General features: G+C 38.8%; 1 protein-coding gene across 3 annotated transcripts in view; it reads left to right on the top strand.

The window, feature by feature from the left end:
- Positions 1-19,478, top strand: part of PIP5K1B (phosphatidylinositol-4-phosphate 5-kinase type 1 beta) — a 328,934-nt gene that overhangs the window by 179,678 nt on the left and 129,778 nt on the right. For all 3 annotated transcript variants that reach the window (XM_029202075.1, XM_029202076.1, XM_029202077.1), the window contains exons 6-7: positions 6,233-6,385; positions 18,843-19,142. In XM_029202075.1, coding sequence (XP_029057908.1) covers positions 6,233-6,385; positions 18,843-19,142 — 453 coding nt within the window. The remainder of the gene's footprint in view (positions 1-6,232; positions 6,386-18,842; positions 19,143-19,478) is intronic.

Consider the following 19,478-nt stretch of genomic DNA (forward strand, 5'->3'; position numbering starts at 1 on the left):
GACCATTTTTTTTTTAATAAATTTATTTATTTATTTTTGGCTGCATTGGGTCTTTGCTGCTGCGCACGGGCCCTCTCCAGTTGCTGCGAGCGGGGGCCCCTCTTCGTTGTGGTGCGCGGGCTTCTCACTGCAGTGGCCTCTCCGCTGCAGAGCACAGGCTCCAGGCGCCTGGGCTTCAGTAGTTATGGCTCGTGGGCCCCAGAGTGCAGGCTCAGTAGTTGTGGCACAGGGGCCCAGCTGCTCCGCGGCATGTGGGATCCCCCCAGACTAGGACTCGAACCCGTGTCCCCTGCATTGGCAGGCAGATTCCCAACCACTGTGCCACCAGGGAAGCCCTCAGAGACTTTTTAACCCAACTCTTCATTGTAGATGAGGAATCTGAAGCTGGTGAAGGGAGATGCCCAAGGTTACCCACGTTGGGGACTGGAGGCAGAGCCCAGGCCGGAACAGTGGTCTCACCTCCTTCCCTGGTGCTCTTTCCCTCTACCAGTTGGCCTCATGCTTCCCAACCACTAAGTCTCAGACCTCTTATTAGATGTGGTCTCAAGGTGACCACTCCCTAGCCATCAAACTATGAACTGTGGTTATCCATTCTGAAGAATACAGCCAAAAAGGTAAAAGACCCCTAACAAAGCACATTTTCAGAGTTAAGGCCAAAAAAGCACAGAAAAATGAATTAAAACGTCCCCTGAAAAACTGTGTGAAGAAAAAAAAAGGATATGGTGCAGATCACAAATGCATGCTGGCATCTATCAAACTGGGGTTATCTAAACCCAAATTTGTGAAGATATACTGATCTAAATGGGAGAGGAAAGGAGAGGGTAACTTTACATAGGGATTGGTAACTATTGGTAGATTTGATATTGGATCTCTGTGATATGTTTGTATTTCTACTTAGCCTTATGCTGTTGCATCTGGATTTCAGCCTGAATAACTCTGATTACATACTCAGTACCATTAAAACTCACCATGTGCGTGCTAATTACAAGTTCATGTTGAAACGTGCATAATTTGGATATAAGACAGTGTGGTGAAGGTATGTCCACGTGCACCGCACAGCAATGCAAATGCTCCTTATTTGTTCCTAAATAAATGCCGCCCAGGGGAAGGCCAAGGGGCCCCAGAGCATTTTTTTCCCATTTCTGCTTGGGCAGCAGGCCTTTGGTTCATTTCCTTCTTTACCAGGTGCCTGGGTATTCCCAAATCCAGGGTGATTTATATGATATTTTTCAGGCTCACCAACACCCATAAGAAAGAGAGCGGGGTGAATATTTGACACTGTCGAGGGTAAGAAATGGCAGGAAAAATGATCTCCACCTCACTGTGCAAGTTTACAACGTTAATTTGCCTTGGCAGGGCCCAGCTGGGTTGTACTTTGCATTCTTTCCAGTGGGTACATAGGGAGGCCCTGCAGGAAATACAAGGCAGGGAAGGAACACGTTGGAACAGCTTGCGCAGATGAGAGGGCTGGGAAGGTGCATCAACCCAGGCGTTTACACAGGGACTTGTTGATCATGGCTAATTAAAATGTTCCCATAGCTCCTCTATATTTGCTCTGAAAAGGTGACATTTCAGAGAAGATTGCTTAGCAAGAGAACATGGTAACCAAGTTGCAGGGTGGAAAACCATAGAACTAGAGGTGATAATGGTAATAGTCCCAGGTGTTCAGCATCATAATGCTAGTTTATTGCAGACTGATGCTGTGCTAGGAGTGACCCCAAAATGGTTATTAAAATAGGTCAAAACAACTGATTTCTCCATTCATATTCATTTATAAATTACATAATAAAGGAGTATTTGGCAATTAAGTAACCAATGAGATAGGCTCCAGATTGTGTTACTGCTTGTAGAAGAATTTGAGAGTTTAATTGGAAGCAGATGTTCACGTCTGAATGCGGTTTTCCCTAGACAGCTCTTCCTGGATCACCCCCTAATTTCTCTATTTGCAGAAATAGATCACCCCCTAATTTCTGCATTCTTTGCTTTTTTTGTACTTTCACAACATTTACTCCTATCCATAAGAAGGTTCTGTGCCAGAAATTCAGACCCCATGGAACAAAAAAATCAGAATCCTAAAGGGAGTCTGGGGTCTGCCTTCACTTTTTATGAGAATGGGATCCACACCTTTATTTTCCCGGGTCTCAAATTCATGATTATACAGAAGACCCAGGTTTTTTCTTTCTTTTTTAAAAATTAATTTATTTTCTAATTGAATTATAGTTAATTCACAATGTCATGTTAGTTTCAAGTATACAGCAAAGTGATTCAGTTACATGTGTGTATGTGTGTTATACACACACATGTTCTTTTTCAGATTCTTTTCTATTATAGGTATTACAAGATATTGAGTAGAGTTCCCTGTGCTGTACAGTAGGTTCTTGTTGTTTATCTATTTTACATATAGTAGTGTGTATATGTTAATCCCAAACCCCTAACTTATCTTGTCACCCCCGGCCCATCTCTTTTCTTGCTTCACCAAGAATATCTTAGTGTACCTTTGGGTAGCCCTCTTGTTGTGGGACTTAGGCTGAAACCCTCAGTACATCCTAGGGCACTGCTGGCTCTCCAGCTGTGTGTATGATCATGTAATGAAAAACGGCAACAGCAATGACTAAGTGGTCACTCTGCCAGAGGTTTCAAAAGCATTCGTTTTTAAAACTTTGAGCTGCTCTTAGGTAGAGATCACCATCATTATTTTAGAGATGAGGCTCCTAAGACTCCTAGATGCTAAGTTCCTCACTCAAGGTCAGAGAACTGGCTACTGACAGAGTCATGATTTTAGAAACATCAGTCGATTCCAAGTCCCAGGCCTTTCCTTCCGCGTGGACTCTGCACACAGGAGGGAAGGTGCCCTCTGCTTCTTCGTGGCTTTTATAGCATCCTGTGTGCAGTATGATGACTATTTTTGTTTTCCTCTCTTATCCTCAACTGGTTCATAAGGGCTTAGGCTGCATTGCTGCTTAGCAAGAGAGCTTCAGGAAGCAAGGCTAGAGGAAAAAGGAGGAGGAGGTAGCAGATGGAAGTTGCCAGTGACGCTTAGGAAGGCAGCAAACACTTGCTTCTTTCTTTTCCTGGTGGATTTTGTTTCCCTTACCCACAGTGCTGCCAAAGCAGGTTAATTTAAAAGGTAACATCTAGAAACTTCCTTTTAATCATTCTTCTCCCAGTTTCTCTGTTTCTTCTCCTCCCTCCTTCCTTTTGTTCCTCACTTCCTCTCAGATTTTTCTGTGATGAGGACTTAAATATTCACAAGCCCAGATAAAATGCTTTGGAGGATGTTCAGCCCTGGTGTTTTCAGGTGCCTCCATCCTCAAAGTACAGTTCCTTAAATCCGTGCTTTTGCCTCGCACCAGGGCTCATCTGATCTCACACCATAGCCTCCTTACCTTTTTCTCTGCCCCTAATGTTTCTCTAGTTAATAATTGGGATTTATTAGCTAATAAACACTAAGCTCATTAGCCCAAAATTGACTGTTCTGCTGGGTTGGGGCACTTCTTGGTGAGACAGCTCTTCAGTTGTTGGTAAATTTCAGTCATTTATTTGACAAAAATTTATTGAGTTCCTTCTGTGTACAAGGCACAGGTCCTGAACTGTATCAGAGTATAAGACAGTCATAGTTTCTGCCCTCATAGAGTTTTACAATCTCATGGGAACTTGGAATAACTAAATAGGCAATTAAGGTATTTTGTGGTAACTTGTGTGACGAGAACATTCAGTGCCAGGAAGCAGTTGATCTGGATTCACAGAACCAGGGAGAGTTTTCCAGGGCAAGCGCTGTCCAGCAGACACTGAAGGCCAAAGTCACTGTAACAACCTCCTCACTGTGTCTTCCTTTTGTCCACCTACTGCGGGCTCTCAGCACAGCAGATGAAATGGTCCTCTGCTCCAGATGCTGCAATGGCTTTCAGCTCCCCTAGAGAAAGGGCCAAAGTCCATACCATGGTCTATGGCTCCCTATGTGTGAGGTCCACCTAACCCTTCTGGCTTCTTCCCTTTCAGCTCTCCTCCCTGCTCCCTCTGCTTCAGCCATGGCCTCCTTGCTGTGCCTTGAACTCTCCAGGTCTCAAGACCTTAGCATTTGCCCTTCCCTCTGCCTGGAGTACCCTTTCCCCAAGTATCCCCAGGCCTCTCCTCAAATGCCACCTTCCCAATAATGCTTTTTTTATATATATATATAATTTTTTTTCTGTTATTTGTAAAACAAGTTTTACCTTTTTTTTTTTTTTGTGGTACATGGGCCTCTCACTGCTGTGGCCTCCCCTGTTGCAGAGCACAGGCTCCGGACGCGCAGGCTCAGCAGCCATGGCTCACGGGCCCAGCCGCTCCGCGGCACGTGGGATCTTCCCGGACCAGGGCACGAACCCGTGTCCCCTGCATCGGCAGGTGGACTCTCAACCACTGCGCCACCAGGGAAGCCCCTCCCAATAATGCTTTTAGTGACCACCCAGGCCTCATCATTGCTGGCACTCCCTGCCCCCCTTTCCATGCTTCCTTTTTCTCAACAGCACTTGGCACGTTCTGATGTAGAAGTTATTTACTTGTTTGTTGACTGTTTCCTCCTACTAGAATATAAGCTTCCTGAGTGCCTGGGACAGTACAGACAGATGCTCAGTAGATACTTTTTAAATGTTGAATGAACACATGAATGATGCATATCTGGCATACAACTAGAATCATATGTGAAATTAACCAAATCACCCTGAGGGTTTTCATGAAGAATCAGCAAGCCGAGTATATGTTAAAACTGGTATGTCGAGTATATAAGTGCATACTCTTTCTACCAAAAATACTCTGTTATAATATAATGCTAGTCTAGTTTATGTTCTCAAGAAAATAAGGGGTTTTTTTTAGAATAAGTTTTATTCAGTGGTAGTCAACCAGGTAAAGGGAGCATGGAGGTTGTTTCCGATAGAGGAAAATGCAGAAGCCAAGAGTGTGTGGCACACTTAAGAAAATGAGAAATAGTTCTCTGTGTTTACAGGTAGAGTTTGAGGAGAGAAGTGATGAGAGAGAAGGCTGGAGAGCAGGACTCCATCATTCATGGACTGAAATGCTCTCTTAAGAAACTTGGGTATTCTCTTGTTTGTAAACAGTGGAACCCATTGAAAGGTGGGAAGGCATGGAAGGCTATGCAATTCAGAAAGATCTCTGGTCTCCTGGTGGAGAATGCACAGGGGGGTCAAGAATGGATAGTTGAGAACAGGTGGAGCTCGCCATAGTAATGAAGGCATGAAACGATGAAACCACTGAACTTTGGGTATTGGAAAAAGAGATGCCATGAAGGGGGCAGATATTATCAACAGTCTGGATATGGAAGGTGAAGAAATGTGAGACATCAAAGAGGGTGCCCAAGTTTCTGGTTTGGGGAGCAAAATGAAGATAATGATGCATCAAGATAATGCATCCATTATCTAAGATAGAGGAGAAGGGGAGAAGATGGAGGATGGGAGAGGAGGCAGATGATCTAGAGTCACCATGTATAGTTGTACAGGGTGTGCACTGCCCAAGAACACCTGGCTAAGGTGAAGGAATGAAGACCGGAATCCATTCCTTCATCTATTCACCAACCTGTATCTGGTCCAGAGCTGCATCTGCCAGGAAAAAGAGTTCCCTCTTTCTAATTACTACAAAGTCACCACAAGGGCTAACCACAGGCCCGAGATGAACTTGTTACATGTGCAGTGTTTCTGGTATAACCAAATAGAAATGTCTGTTGAAAAGTTAGGCATACAGGTCTGGATCCCTAGAGAGAGATCTGAACTGGAGATTGAGAGGTTAGAGTCATCTCCTTGTTGAAACCATGAGTGGATGACCTCCCTTGGGAGAGTAAATAGTGAGAAGAGAATAGGTGTTGGTGTCAAGTGACAAATACACAGTGTGGATCACACCTTCTGTTGTTATTCTATGGGCACTTGTTGGAAACAAAGCACCTTGGTCAGTACCACTGTTGGAGTTGTCTCATTGGACAAATATGGTGATTGTGATTCTGTCATACTGGGGGTGGAGGAGGGCATGTTGTTTCCCATCGTAGAATTATTAAGGTAAATGGATCAAGTAAATGTTTAGAAATCTCCAAAGAGACCTCTTAGCATACATGGAGTCTTCTTTTAAAGCTCTTGGAGAGGGCTTCCTATTTTAACATGGCCAAGATATGTAACGCTGTGATTTTTCTTCCTTGTATGCATCATACACATTAAATGTATTTTTACTATTTATTTATTTGCTCTTGTAGTATTCCATATGCAGTGAACCTCTCATAGAGCTCTCTAACCCTGGAGCCAGTGGATCCTTATTTTTTGTGACCAGTGATGATGAATTTATCATCAAAACTGTTCAGCATAAAGAAGCAGAGTTCCTTCAGAAGCTCCTGCCAGGCTATTACATGGTAAGTAACTACACGTAACTGAAGCTTCGACTTAAGGTTTAATTACTTTCCTCCACAGTTTTCTTTTATATGTTTTTTTCAGTGGCTCTTTGGCATGTTTCCTTCTCTTTGGTGAGCTTTATTTTGCATTTAGAGTGTACTATGACATTCGTTGAATAGATTTTTAAAAGTAAGTAGAACTGAGTAGTAGAGCATAGCTGTTGACTGACTCAGTCCTGAGCTTACATCCCACTCAGCCGTCAGCTAAGTATGTGAATAAGGTAAGCTCTGAGCCTCAGTCTCCTCAGTCTTTGAAGGCTGGGAAACACCTATCTTCCATGGTTGTTGTAATAAAGAAAGGATCTAGGATGTAAGATAAAGGAAGCAATGCATTGCAGAGCTCTTTGCCACAGTACATAGTACTTATATGAGTAGTTAACATTCATTGAGGGCTAAGCTCTGTGTTAAAACACAGCTGTAAGTGCTTTGCATGCAGTAACTCATTTAATCCTCACAGCATCTTGGATACTTCAGTCATTGCCATTTTATAGATGAAGTAGTTGAGACAAAGATAAATGGAATCACTTGCCAAGGGTTATTTAGCTACTGGGCCGTAGAAGTGGGGCTTGAATACAAGCAGTAGGGTTCCAGAGGCTGCATCTTTAACCCCTGCACCATGTACTGGCATACATTCCGTATTAGCTATTCTTAGCCATTACACTTCAGAATTTAGGATTTCATCGGTTAAATATAACATGAAAATCGCCTTCCATGTAATGTTTTAGAGACAAAGAAACAATAACCTAGCCCAGGTGGATTTGCTAGTCATTTAGACCAGATTTTTAAGAAATAAACACTTTTCCTCAGTAGTTTTGTCATTTTCATACCTCTGGTTTCTTTGTACTTTCATAGCAGTTATTAATTTTTTGTGATTGGAATGACTACAGGGAGAAGTTTGGATTTCAGAAGCCCCAGTTCTGCCATTCATTTGCTATGAGAGGTGATAACTGTCATCTTTGTTTCAAAACAAAATTGATGAAATATGCCACTTAGTATGTAAAAATATTATTTAGTTCCAACATCAGATAAGACAACATTAAATGCTATAAATTAGTCCCACATATAAATGTAGGAATCAAAACTCTAAACAAAAATATTAGTGGGCAGCATGTACAGATTTTAAAAGGTTTTGATCCTCAACAAAACTGGGAAATATTTTTTAGCACAAATTGTCTACTTTATGTCAGAGAAAATAGAAAATACAGAAAAGGAAAAAAATGCAACCAACTATATTTATTTTCTCAGAAATACATATTACTCATATTTTATATATATCATTTCAAATATATTCTAGTCATATACACATTTTTAAATAATTTAAAATTGCAGTCAAACTGACAGCACTGTTTACTAATCTGCTAAGTGTGTAAATCTTAAACTTCTATACTTCTAAGCTTAGATAGACTAGTCTCTTTTATAAAATTACATTGTCCAATATTGTAGCCATTAGCCATATATAGCTATTAAATTTAAATTAATTAAAATTAAATAAACTTTTAAAATTTAGCTGAACAAGTAATTTTATCCCAATCATGTAAGCTAGTATAAAAAACAATAGAATTCATCCCATTAACAAGAAGAAATGTGAACATTATGTGGTTGTCCATATAGATATTGAGGAGAAATTAAGGCACTCAAAGTTCAGTATCTTCTCTTAATTCTTAAAATTGGCATGGAAGTTTTTAACATAATAAGTAAATAAATGAACATATACATATTATACATTTATCAGTCTCCAAGAGTTCACATGATGTCTCATGGAGAAGAACAAAAGCTCTTTCACTGGAAGTGATAGAAAAAATAAGGATGCCCTCCATCAATGGTCCTTTCTGACATATTTGCTAAAATTTCTATCAATAACTTTGAGTATAAAAAAAAGAAGAAAAGTATAAATACTGTTCTCTGCAAATGATACAATTGAAAATGAGCAGGAAAAAGAAAAAGCAGAAAAAAAAAAAGAAAATGAGCAGAATTTCAAGAAAATAAACCAGTACTTTCTAGAGGTAATGAGAATGCAGTAGATTTTCGGGATATATGATAAATCTACAAAATCTATCATATTCCACTATGTAGATCATATAAATTTGGAGGGTATAAGGGGGAAAAAAGAATCCCATTCATGATGACAATAACTTATACTGATTATTATTAGAGAAAAATAAATAAATAAATGAAGACATACTATAATTCTGATTGAGAAAGCAGGTATAGTAAGTATAACATATGAACAACAATCCAAAAAATTTTTGTAATAAGAACTCGAATACTTAAGTCTATAAAAACAAATGAACAAGACCAATATGAAGGAAACTACAAAATGTTATTGAAGGACATAAAGTTCTGAAATAATGAAGAAATGTGCATCATTCCTGAGCTCAGAATTGTAAACATTTTAATTCCCCCCATACCAACTTATAAATCCAGTCTAATTCCAATCAGAAATTCCAATAGGATTTTTTTCCCTGAACTTGACAAAACTGGTTCATTTGAAAGTGAAAACAAATATTATTTTAAGCACATTTTAAAAAACAAACAGTGGAAGGCAAAAGTTGACAAACTTTTGGACAAGGAATGACAAACCATTTTCAGGAAAAAAGAAAAATGGTGGGCCTGCCATAACATACACCAAAAATATGTAAATCTATAATAATATTAAAGATGTGGCATTAGTACAGTTCTAGACAGAAAGATTAATGGATTCAAATAAAGTGTCCAGAAATATTTGACATTTTATTGTATGATATAGGAGGGACTTAAACACAATTGAGAGAGGACAAACGGTTACCCATTTCGGAAAAAAATTAAATCCCCTATTTCAGACCTTTCCCACACATAAAATTGCTTCCAGGCAAGGGAAACAAAAGCAGAAATAAACAGGACTACATCAAACAAAAACACTTTTGCACAATGAAAGAAACTATCAATAAAATGAAAAATGAATGAGAAAAGATATTCAGAAGTGGTATATATGATAAGGTGTTAATATCAAAAATATAAAAAGAAGGGACGGTCCAGGATCATGACGAGTTACGGCGGGGATAAGGGAGGAGGGGGGCGTGGGCTGCTTCTTCTAGATGCTAGGGAATGCAGCTGGACCTGGATCCAAAGGAGGCTCTCCATATCAACAAGTCCTAGAGGACATTGCCCAGCTGGAGGACCAAGCAGAGCGCAGAAGGCCGGCCACCCTGTGCCTTTGGATTGGAGAATTTAACCCATCTACATGTAAGGATCTTGGTGCTCAGGCGAGGTGTGAGGCTTGAGGCTCTGAGGTGGAAGAGCCGAGTTCGGGACATTGGACCACCAGAGACCCCCAGCCCCACATAATCTCAATTGGCAAGAGCTCTCCCAGAGATCTCTGTCTCAAAGCTAAGAGCCAGCTCCACTCAATGACCAGCAATCTCCAGTGCTGGACACCCCATGCCAAACAACTAGCAAGACAGGAACACAACCCCACCCATTAGCAGAGAGGATGCCTAAAATCACAATAAGGTCACAGACACCCCAAAACACACCACTGGATGCAGTCCTGCCCACCAGAAAGACAAGATCCAGACTCATCTGCCAGAACACAGGCATCAGTCCCCTCCACCAGGAAGCCTACACAACCCATTGAACCAACCTTAGCCACTGGGGGCAGACACCAAAAACAATGGGAACTACGAACCTGCAGCCTGCAAAAAGGAGACCCCAAACACAGTAAGTTAAGCAAAATGAGAAGACAGAGAAACACACAGCATATGAATGAGCAAAGTAAAAACCCAGCAGACCAAACCAATGAAGAGGAAATAGGCAGTCTACCTGAAAAAGATTTCAGAGTAATGATAGTAAAGATGATCCAAAATCTTGGAAATAGAATGGAGAAAATACAAGAAATGTTTAACAAGGGCCTAGAAGAACTAAAAAGCAAAAAAACAATGATACACAACACAATAAATGAAATTAAAAATTCTGTAAAAGGAATCAATAGCAGCATAACTAAGGCAGAAGAACGGATAAGTGACCTGGAAGATAAAACAATGGAAATAACTACCACAGAGCAGAGTAAAGAAAAAAGAATGAAAAGAATTGAGGAGAGTCTCAGAGACCTCTGGGACAATAGTAAGCACACCAACATTCAAATTATAGGGGTCCCAGAAAAAGAAGACAAAAAGAAAGGGTCTGAGAAAATATTTGAAGAGATTATAGTTGAAAACTTCCCTAATATGGGAAAGGAAATAGTCAAGTCCTGGAAGCGCAGAGAGTCCCATACAGGATAAATCCAAGGAGAAACATGCCAAGACACATATTAATCAAACTATTAAAAATTAAATACAAAGAAAAAATATTAAAAACAGCAAGGAAAAAGCAACAAATAACCTACAAGGGAATCCCCATAAGGTTAACAGCTGAAATTTCAGCAGAAATTCTGCAAGCCAGAAGAGAGTGGCAGGACATATTTAAAGTCATGAAAGGGAAAAACCTACAACAAAATTACTCTACCCAGCAAGGATCTCATTCTGATTCGACGGAAAAATTAAAACCTTTACAGACAAGCAAAAGCTAAGAGAATTCAGCACCACCAAACCAGCTTTACAACAAATGCTAAAGGAACTTCCCTGGGCAGGAAATACAAGAGAAGGAAAAGACCTACAATAACAAACCCAAAACAATTAAGAAAATGGTAATAGGGGCCTTCCCTGGTGGCGCAGTGGTTGAGAGTCCGCCTGCTGATGCAGGGGACACGGGTTCGTGCCCCGGTCCAGGAAGATCCCACATGCCGCAGAGTGGCTGGGCCCGTGAGCCATGGTGCTGAGCCTGTGCGTCTGGAGCCTGTGCTCCGCAATGGGAGATGCCACAAGAGTGAGAGGCCTGCGTACCGTAAAAGAAAAAAAAAAAAAAAAAAAGAAGAAAATGGTAATAGGAACATACATATCAGTAATTACCTTAAATGTAAATGGACTAAATGCTCCAACCAAAACACACAGACTGGATGAATGGATACAAAAACAAAACCCTCATATATGCTGTCTACAAGAGACCCGCTTCAGACCTAGGGACACATACAGACTGAAAGTGAGGGGATGGAAAAAGATATTCCATGCACATGGAAATCAAAAGAAAGCTGGAGTAACAATTCTCGTATCAGACAAAATAGACTTTAAAATAAGACTATTACAAGAGACAAAGAAGGACACTACAAAATGATCAAAGAATCAATCCAAGAAGAAGATATAACAATTGTAAATATGTACACACCCAATGTAGGAGCACCTCAATACATAAGGCAAATGCTAACAGCCATAAAAGGGGAAGTCAACAGTAACACAATCATAGTAGGGGACTTTGACACCTCACTTTCACCAATGGACAGATCAAACAAAATGAAAATAAGGAAACACAAGCTTTAAATCACAAGATGGACTTAATTGATATCTATAGGACATTCCATCCAAAAACAACAGAATACACTTTCTTCTCAAGTGCTCATGGAACATTCTCCAGGATAGATCATACCTTGGTTCCAAATCAAGCCTTGGTAAATTTAAGAAAATTGAAATCATATCAGGTATCTTTACTGACCACAATGCTATGAGACTAGATATCAATTACAGGAAAAAAACTGTAAAAAATACAAACACATGGAGCCTAAACAATAAACTACTAAATAACCAAGAGATCACTGAAGAAATCAAAGAGGAAATCAAAAAATACCAGAAACAAATGACAATGAAAACACGACAACCCAAAACCTATGGGATGCAGCAAAAGCAGTTCTAAGAGAAGTTTATAGCAATACAATCCTACCTTAGGAAACAAGAATAATCTCAAACAACCTATCCTTACACCTAAAGCAATTAGAGAAAGAGAAACGACAGAAACCCCAAATTTAGCAGAAGGAAAGAAATCAAAAAGATCAGATCAGAAATAAATGAAAAAGAAGTGAAGGAAACGAGAGCAAAGATCAATAAAACTAAAAGCTGGTTCTTTGAGAAGATAAACAAAATTGATAAAACATTAGCCAGACTCATCAAGAAAAAAAGGGAAAAGACTCCAATCAACAGAATTAGAAATGAAAAAGGAGAAGTAACAACTGACACTGCAGAAATACAAAAGATAATGAGAGATTGCTACAAGCAACTATATGCCAATAAAATGGACAAATTCTTAGAAAAGCACAACCTTCCGAGACTGAACCCGGAAGAAATACAAAATATAAACAGACCAATCACAAGCACTGAAATTGAGACTGTGATTAAAAATCTTCCAATAAACAAAAACCCAGGACCAGATGGCTTCACAGGTGAATTCTATCAAACATTTAGAGAAGAGCTAACACCTATCCTTCTCAAACTCTTCCAAAATATAGCAGAGGGAGGAACACTCCCAAACTCATTCTACGAGGCCACCATCACCTTGATACCAAAACCAGACAATGATGGCACAAAAAAAGAAAACTACAGGCCAATATCACTGATGCACATAGATGCAAAAATCCTGAACAAAATACTAGTAAACCGAATCCAACAGCACATTAGAAGGATCATACACCATGATGAGGTGGGATTTATCCCAGGGGTGCAAGGATTCTTCAATATATGCAAATCAGTCAATGTGATACACCATATTAACAAATTCAAGGAGAAAAACCATGATACTCTCAATGGATGCCGGAAAACTTTTGACAAAATTCAACACCCATTTATGATAAAAACCCTCCTTAAAGTAGGCATAGAGGAAACTTCCCTCAACATAATAAAGGCCATATATGACAGACCCACAGCCAACATCGTCCTCAATGGTGAAAAACCGAAACTGTTTCCACTAAGATCACGAACAAGACAATGTTGCTCACTCTCAGCACTATTATTCAACATAATTTTGGAAGTCTTAGCTACAACAATCAGAGAAGAAAAAGAAATAAAAGGAACCCAAGTCGGAAAAGAAGAAGTAAAACTGTCACTGTTTGCAGATGACATGATACTATACAGAGAATCCTAAAAATGCCACCAGAAAACTACTAGAGCTAATCAATGAATTTAGAAAAGTAGCGGGATACAAAATTAATGCACAGAAATCTCTTGCATTCTTATACACTAATGATGAAAATTCTGAAAGAGAAATTAAGGAAACACTCCCATTTACCATTGCAACAAAAAGAATAAAATACTGAGGAGTAAACCTACCTAAGGAGACAAAAGACCTGTATGCAGAAAACTATAAGACACTGAGGAAAGAAATTAAAGAGGGTACAAACAGATGGAGAGATATACCATGTTCTTGGATTGGAAGAATCAACATTATGAAAATGACTGTACTACCCAAAGCAATCTACAGATTCAATGCAATGCCTATCAAACTACCATTGGAATTTTTCACAGAACTAGAACAAAAAAGTTCATAATTTGTATGGAAACACAAAAGACCCCGAATAGCCAAAGCAATCTTGGGAAAGAAAAACAGAGCTGGAGGAATCTGGCTCCCTGACTTCAGACCCTACTACAAAGCTACAGTAATCAAGACAGTATGGTACTAGCACAAAAACAGAAATATCGGTCAAACGAACAGGATAGAAAGCCCAGAGCTAAACCCACGCCCATATGGTCACCTTATCTTTGATAAAGGGGGCAAGAATCTACAGTGGAGAAAGACAGCCTCTTCAATAAGTGGTGCTGGGAAAACTGGACAGCTACATGTAAAAGAACGCCATACACAAAAATAAACTCAAAATGGATTCAAGACCTAAGTGTAAAGCCAGACACTATCAAACTCTTAGAGGAAAACATAGGCAGAACACTCTATGACATAAATCACAGCAAGATCCTTTTAGACTCATCTCCTAGAGAAATGGAAATAGAAACAAAAATAAACAAATGGGACCTAATGAAACTGAAAAGCTTTTGCACAGCAAAGGAAACCATAAACAAGACGAAAAGACAACCCTCAGAATGGGAGAAAATATTTGCAAACAAAGCAACCGACAAAGGATCAATCTCTAAAATAGACAAGCAGCTCATGCAGCTCAATATCAAAAAAACAACCCAATCCAAAGATGGGCAGAAGACCTAAATAGACATTTCTCCAAAGAAGGTATGCAGATTGCCAACAAACACATGAAAGGATGCTCAACATTACTAATCATTAGAGAAATGCAAATCTAAACTACAATGAGGTATCACCTCACACCGGTCAGAATGGGCATCATCAAAAAATCTACAAACAATAAATGCTGGAGAGGGTGCGGAGAAAAGGGAACCCTCTTGCGCTGTTGGTGGGAATGTAAATTGATACAGCCACTATGTAGAACAGTATGGACATTCCTTAAAAAACTAAAACTAGAACTACCATATGACCCAGCAATCCCACTACTGGGCTTATAGCCTGAGAAAGCCATAATTCAAAGAGTCATGTACCACAATGTTCATTGCAGCTCTATTTACAATAGCCAGGACATGGAAGCAACCTAAGTGTCCATCGACAGATGAATGGATAAAAAAGATGTGGCACATATACACAGTGGAATACTACTCAGCCATAAAAAGAAACTAAATTGAGTTATTTGTAGTGAGGTGGGTGAACCTAGAGACTGTTATACAGAATGAAGTAAGTCAGAAAGTGAAAACAAATACCATATGCTAACACATATATATGGAATCTGCAAAAAAAAGTTGGTTCTGATGAAACTAGGGACAGGACAGGAATAAAGACACGGATGTAGTAAATGGATGCAGGGAGGGGGAAGGGTAAGCTGGGACGAAGTGAGAGAGTGGCGTGGACATACATACGCTACCAAATGTAAAACAGTTAGCTAGTGGGAAGCAGCCGCATAGCACCGGGAGATTGGCACTGTGCTTTGTGACCACCGGGGGTGGGGGTGGGGGATAGGGAGGGTGGGAGGGAGACGCAAGAGGAAAGAGGTATGGGGACATATGTATACGTATAGCTGATTCACTTTGTTATAAAGCAGAAACTAACACAACATTGTAAAGCTATTATACTCCAATAAAGATGTTAAAAATATATATACAAAGAACTCATACAACTCAACATGAAAAATAAACAACCCAATTAAAGAATGTTAGAAAGTGGTCAGAAACAGGCACATGAAAAGGTGCTCTATATTGTTAATTATTAGAGAAATGCAAATCAAAACTATTACAATGAGGTATCACCTCACACCAGTCAGATGGCCATCATTAAAAAGCCTATAAATAATAAATGCTGGAGAGGGTGTGCAGAAAAAGGAGCCCTCCTACACCGTTGATGGGAATGTGAATTGGTGCAGCCACTACAGAGAACAGTATGGCGATTCCTTAAAAAATTAAAAGTAGAACTACCATATGATTCTGCAATCCCACTCTTCGGCATATATTTGGAGAAAACTCTAATTTGAAAAGATGCACCCCAGTGTTCATAGCAGCACTTTTTACAGTAGCCAAAACATGGAGGCAACCATGTGTTCCTTGACAGATGAATGGATAAAGAAGATGTGGCACATACATACATAATGGAATATTATTTAGCCATAAAAAAGTGAAAAATAATGCCATTTGCAGCAACATGGATGGACCTAGAGATTATCATACTAAATGAAGTAAGTCAGAGAAAAAAATATCATATGGTATTACTTATATGTGAAATCTTAAAAAAGGATACAAGTGAATATTTTTACAAAACAGAAACAGACTCACATACATAGAAAACAAAACTTATGGTTACCAAAGGGGAAAGGGGGTGGAGGGATAAATTAGGAGCTTGGGATTAACAGACACACGCTACTTTATATAGGATAGATAAAGAGCAAGGTCCTACTGTATAGCCCACAGAACTATAATCAGTATCTTCTAAGAACCTACAATGAAAAAGAATGAAAAAATACATATATATATATATATATACACACATACATACACACATACACACACATATACATGCATATAAAACTGAACCACTTTGCTGTACACCAGAAACTAACACATTGTAAATCAATTATACTTCAATAAAAAATTAAAATCGGCAGAGGATCTGAATAGGCATTTTTCTAAAGAAGATGTACAGATGTCACAGAAAAAGACAGTTAATATCACTAATTACCAGAGAGATGCAAATCAAAACTGCAGTGAGCTATCACGTCACATCCATCAGAGTGGGTATTATCAAAAAGACGATAAATAATAAGCGTTGGCAAGGATGTAGAGAAAAGGGAACCCTCATGCCCATTGGTGGGAATGTAAATTAGTGCAGCCACTATGGAAAATAGTATGGAGATTCCTCAAAAAATTAAAACTAGAACTACTGTATGATCCAGCATTTCCACTCCTGGGATTTATCCAAAGGAAACAGAAACACTAATTCGAAAAGATATATACACCCCTGTGTTCACTGCACCATTGTTTTATGATAGCCAAGATATGGAAGCAGCTCAAGTGCCCATCAATAAATGAATGGAAAAACAAGATGTGGTATACATATGCAATGAAATATTACTTGACCTTCAAAAAGGATGAAATCTTGCCATTTGTGACAACATGGGTGGACCTAGAGGGTATTATGTTAAGTGAAATGTCATACAGAGAAAGACAAATACTGTTTGGTTTCACTTATATGTGGAATCTGAAAAACAAAACAAATGACCAAACATAACAAAACAGAAACAAAGACATAGACACAGAGAACAAAGAGGTGGTTACCAGACGGGAGAGGGGTGTGGGGGGAAAAGAAATAGGTGAGGGAGATTAAGAGGTACAAACTTCAGTTGCAAAATAAATGAGTCAGTCTGAAATGTACAGTGTGGGGAATATAGTCAAAAATTATGTAGTATCTTTGTACGGAGACAGATCTTAACTAGACTCATTGTGGTGATCAGTTTGAAATGTACAGAGGTAGCAAATCACTGTTGTGTAACAGGAACTAGCATAGTGATGTAGGTCAATTATACTTCAAAAACAAACGAACTCATAGAAAAGGAGATCAGATTTGTGGCTACCAGAGGCGGGAGGTGGGGGAAGGGGGCGTTAGAGGAAGGTGGTCAAAAGGTACAAACTTCCAGTTACAAGATAAATAAGTACTAGGGATGTGATGTACACCGTGGTAAATATAATGACCACTGCTGCATGTTATATGGGAAAGTTGTTAAGAGAGTAAATCCTTAGAGTTCTCATCACAAGGAAATAAATTTTTTTGTATTTCTTTAATTTTGTATCTATATGAGATGATGGCTGTTCACTAAACTTATTGTGATACTCATTTCATGATGTATGTAAGTCACATCAATGCTCTATGCAAACTTTCTGGAAGAAGAAAATTAATTCCATGTGAAGTAAAAAACCAAATGTAATCACCAAAATTATTAAAAATTTGTAAGACCATAGAAGAAATTTATAAATTTCTTGGGGTATAAAAAGCTTTGCTAAATAAGAAACCAAAAAGGCACAAGAAACAAGTACATAAATGTGACTACATGAAAAAGCAAAACATTTGTATAACCAAAAAAAAAAAAAAAAACCAGGTATAAAATTAACATAAGCACATAGGATATTTCTAAAATGATAGAAAGTGAGGACAATAGTTTCCACAAAAGTTGGGAATTGGGGGAAGGATTAGGAATAGTAGACTTTTCATTATATAAACGCCTTTTAGTAAACTATTTTTTACTTGTTGCCTACTTTAAAAGTGAAACAAAAATAGGTGTGTATTCCCTATTTTTATAACCAAAAAGACAACATAGTGGAAGAAAATATTTACCCCGAATAGAATAGGAAAATAATAAATATCCAGCATATATCAAGAACTCCAATGATGACAAAAACGTAAAGAGAAATGAGCAAAGGATAGTGACAAAAAATTATCTTTGAGGTGGCTAAAAATATGTAAAAATATTAAATTTCTCTAGTTACTAGTGGTATTCACATTTAAATTAAATTAAATTGGAAACAAGTTGTCATTTTTCACCAACCATGCTTACAAAGATTCTAAAGTTAGATAATATTCAGCACTGATAAGAGGGGTGGGAAATATGTAATCTTACAAAGTGTGGTAAAGTGGTCTGGCCATTGTGGAAGACAGTTTCTCAGGAGCTATTAAAATTTTAAATGTTCATCCCTCGTACCCCAGCAATTCATTTTCTCTTGAGCTACCTTAGAGAATAATCACACATGGCACTAATCACGTCTTTGCCTGATTTTAGTTGGAGCTAATTTGGGACGTTCCGTCCATTTTCAGTTCAGCCACTTTTAATGCCCTGAGATCAGAATGATAAAGTTGCTGTTCCCATAAGCCGACTTAAAAACTAGGTTAGGAACAGCAAAATTTTAACAATGGTCGTTAACAAAAATAATCACATTCCATTTTTAATTATCATTTTAGATGAAAACACGTCATAGTGGAGCATTATTTTGTAAAAGTAGAGTTTAAACATTTTTTTTCCTTTTTCTTTTTTTAGAATTTAAACCAGAATCCAAGGACTCTTTTGCCCAAATTTTATGGACTGTATTGCATGCAATCAGGGGGCATTAACATCAGAATTGTGGTGATGAACAATGTCTTACCACGCTCCATGAGAATGCACTTTACATATGACTTGAAAGGCTCAACCTATAAGCGAAGAGCATCCCGAAAAGAGAGAGAGAAATCCAACCCCACGTTTAAGGACTTAGATTTCCTGCAAGACATGCACGAAGGGTTGTATTTTGATACAGAAACATACAATGCGCTCATGAAGACGCTTCAGAGAGACTGCCGGGTAAGGAAATGTCATTGCTGTGAATGCCTTTGAAAAGTCATCTGTGGTAAGGTACCTTTGTAAGAATGTCCAAAAACTGTCACATGGAATCCCATCATTACCAATCCTGATGCTGATCCAGGCTTCCCTGTTGTTGAAGGAACTGGTGGATGATAAGGAAATTGTCTGGGGTCTGTTGGTTTTATTAATAAGCTAAGTCAGCTTTCTTTGATCAAATGAAACAATAATTTTTTTTTTTCTTTTCATCCTCCCCTGTGGGAAAGGTGTTTAAAGTGGAGGGAAAAGAAGTTTAGGTTTAACACAGTGATTGGCGAGAAAAGCCATATACAAGACTTG

The sequence above is a fragment of the Monodon monoceros genome, unplaced genomic scaffold (assembly GCF_005190385.1).
Source record: "Monodon monoceros isolate NGI ecotype Baffin Bay Population unplaced genomic scaffold, NGI_Narwhal_1 Super_Scaffold_5, whole genome shotgun sequence".
In the NCBI taxonomy this organism is placed as follows: domain Eukaryota; kingdom Metazoa; phylum Chordata; class Mammalia; order Artiodactyla; family Monodontidae; genus Monodon; species Monodon monoceros.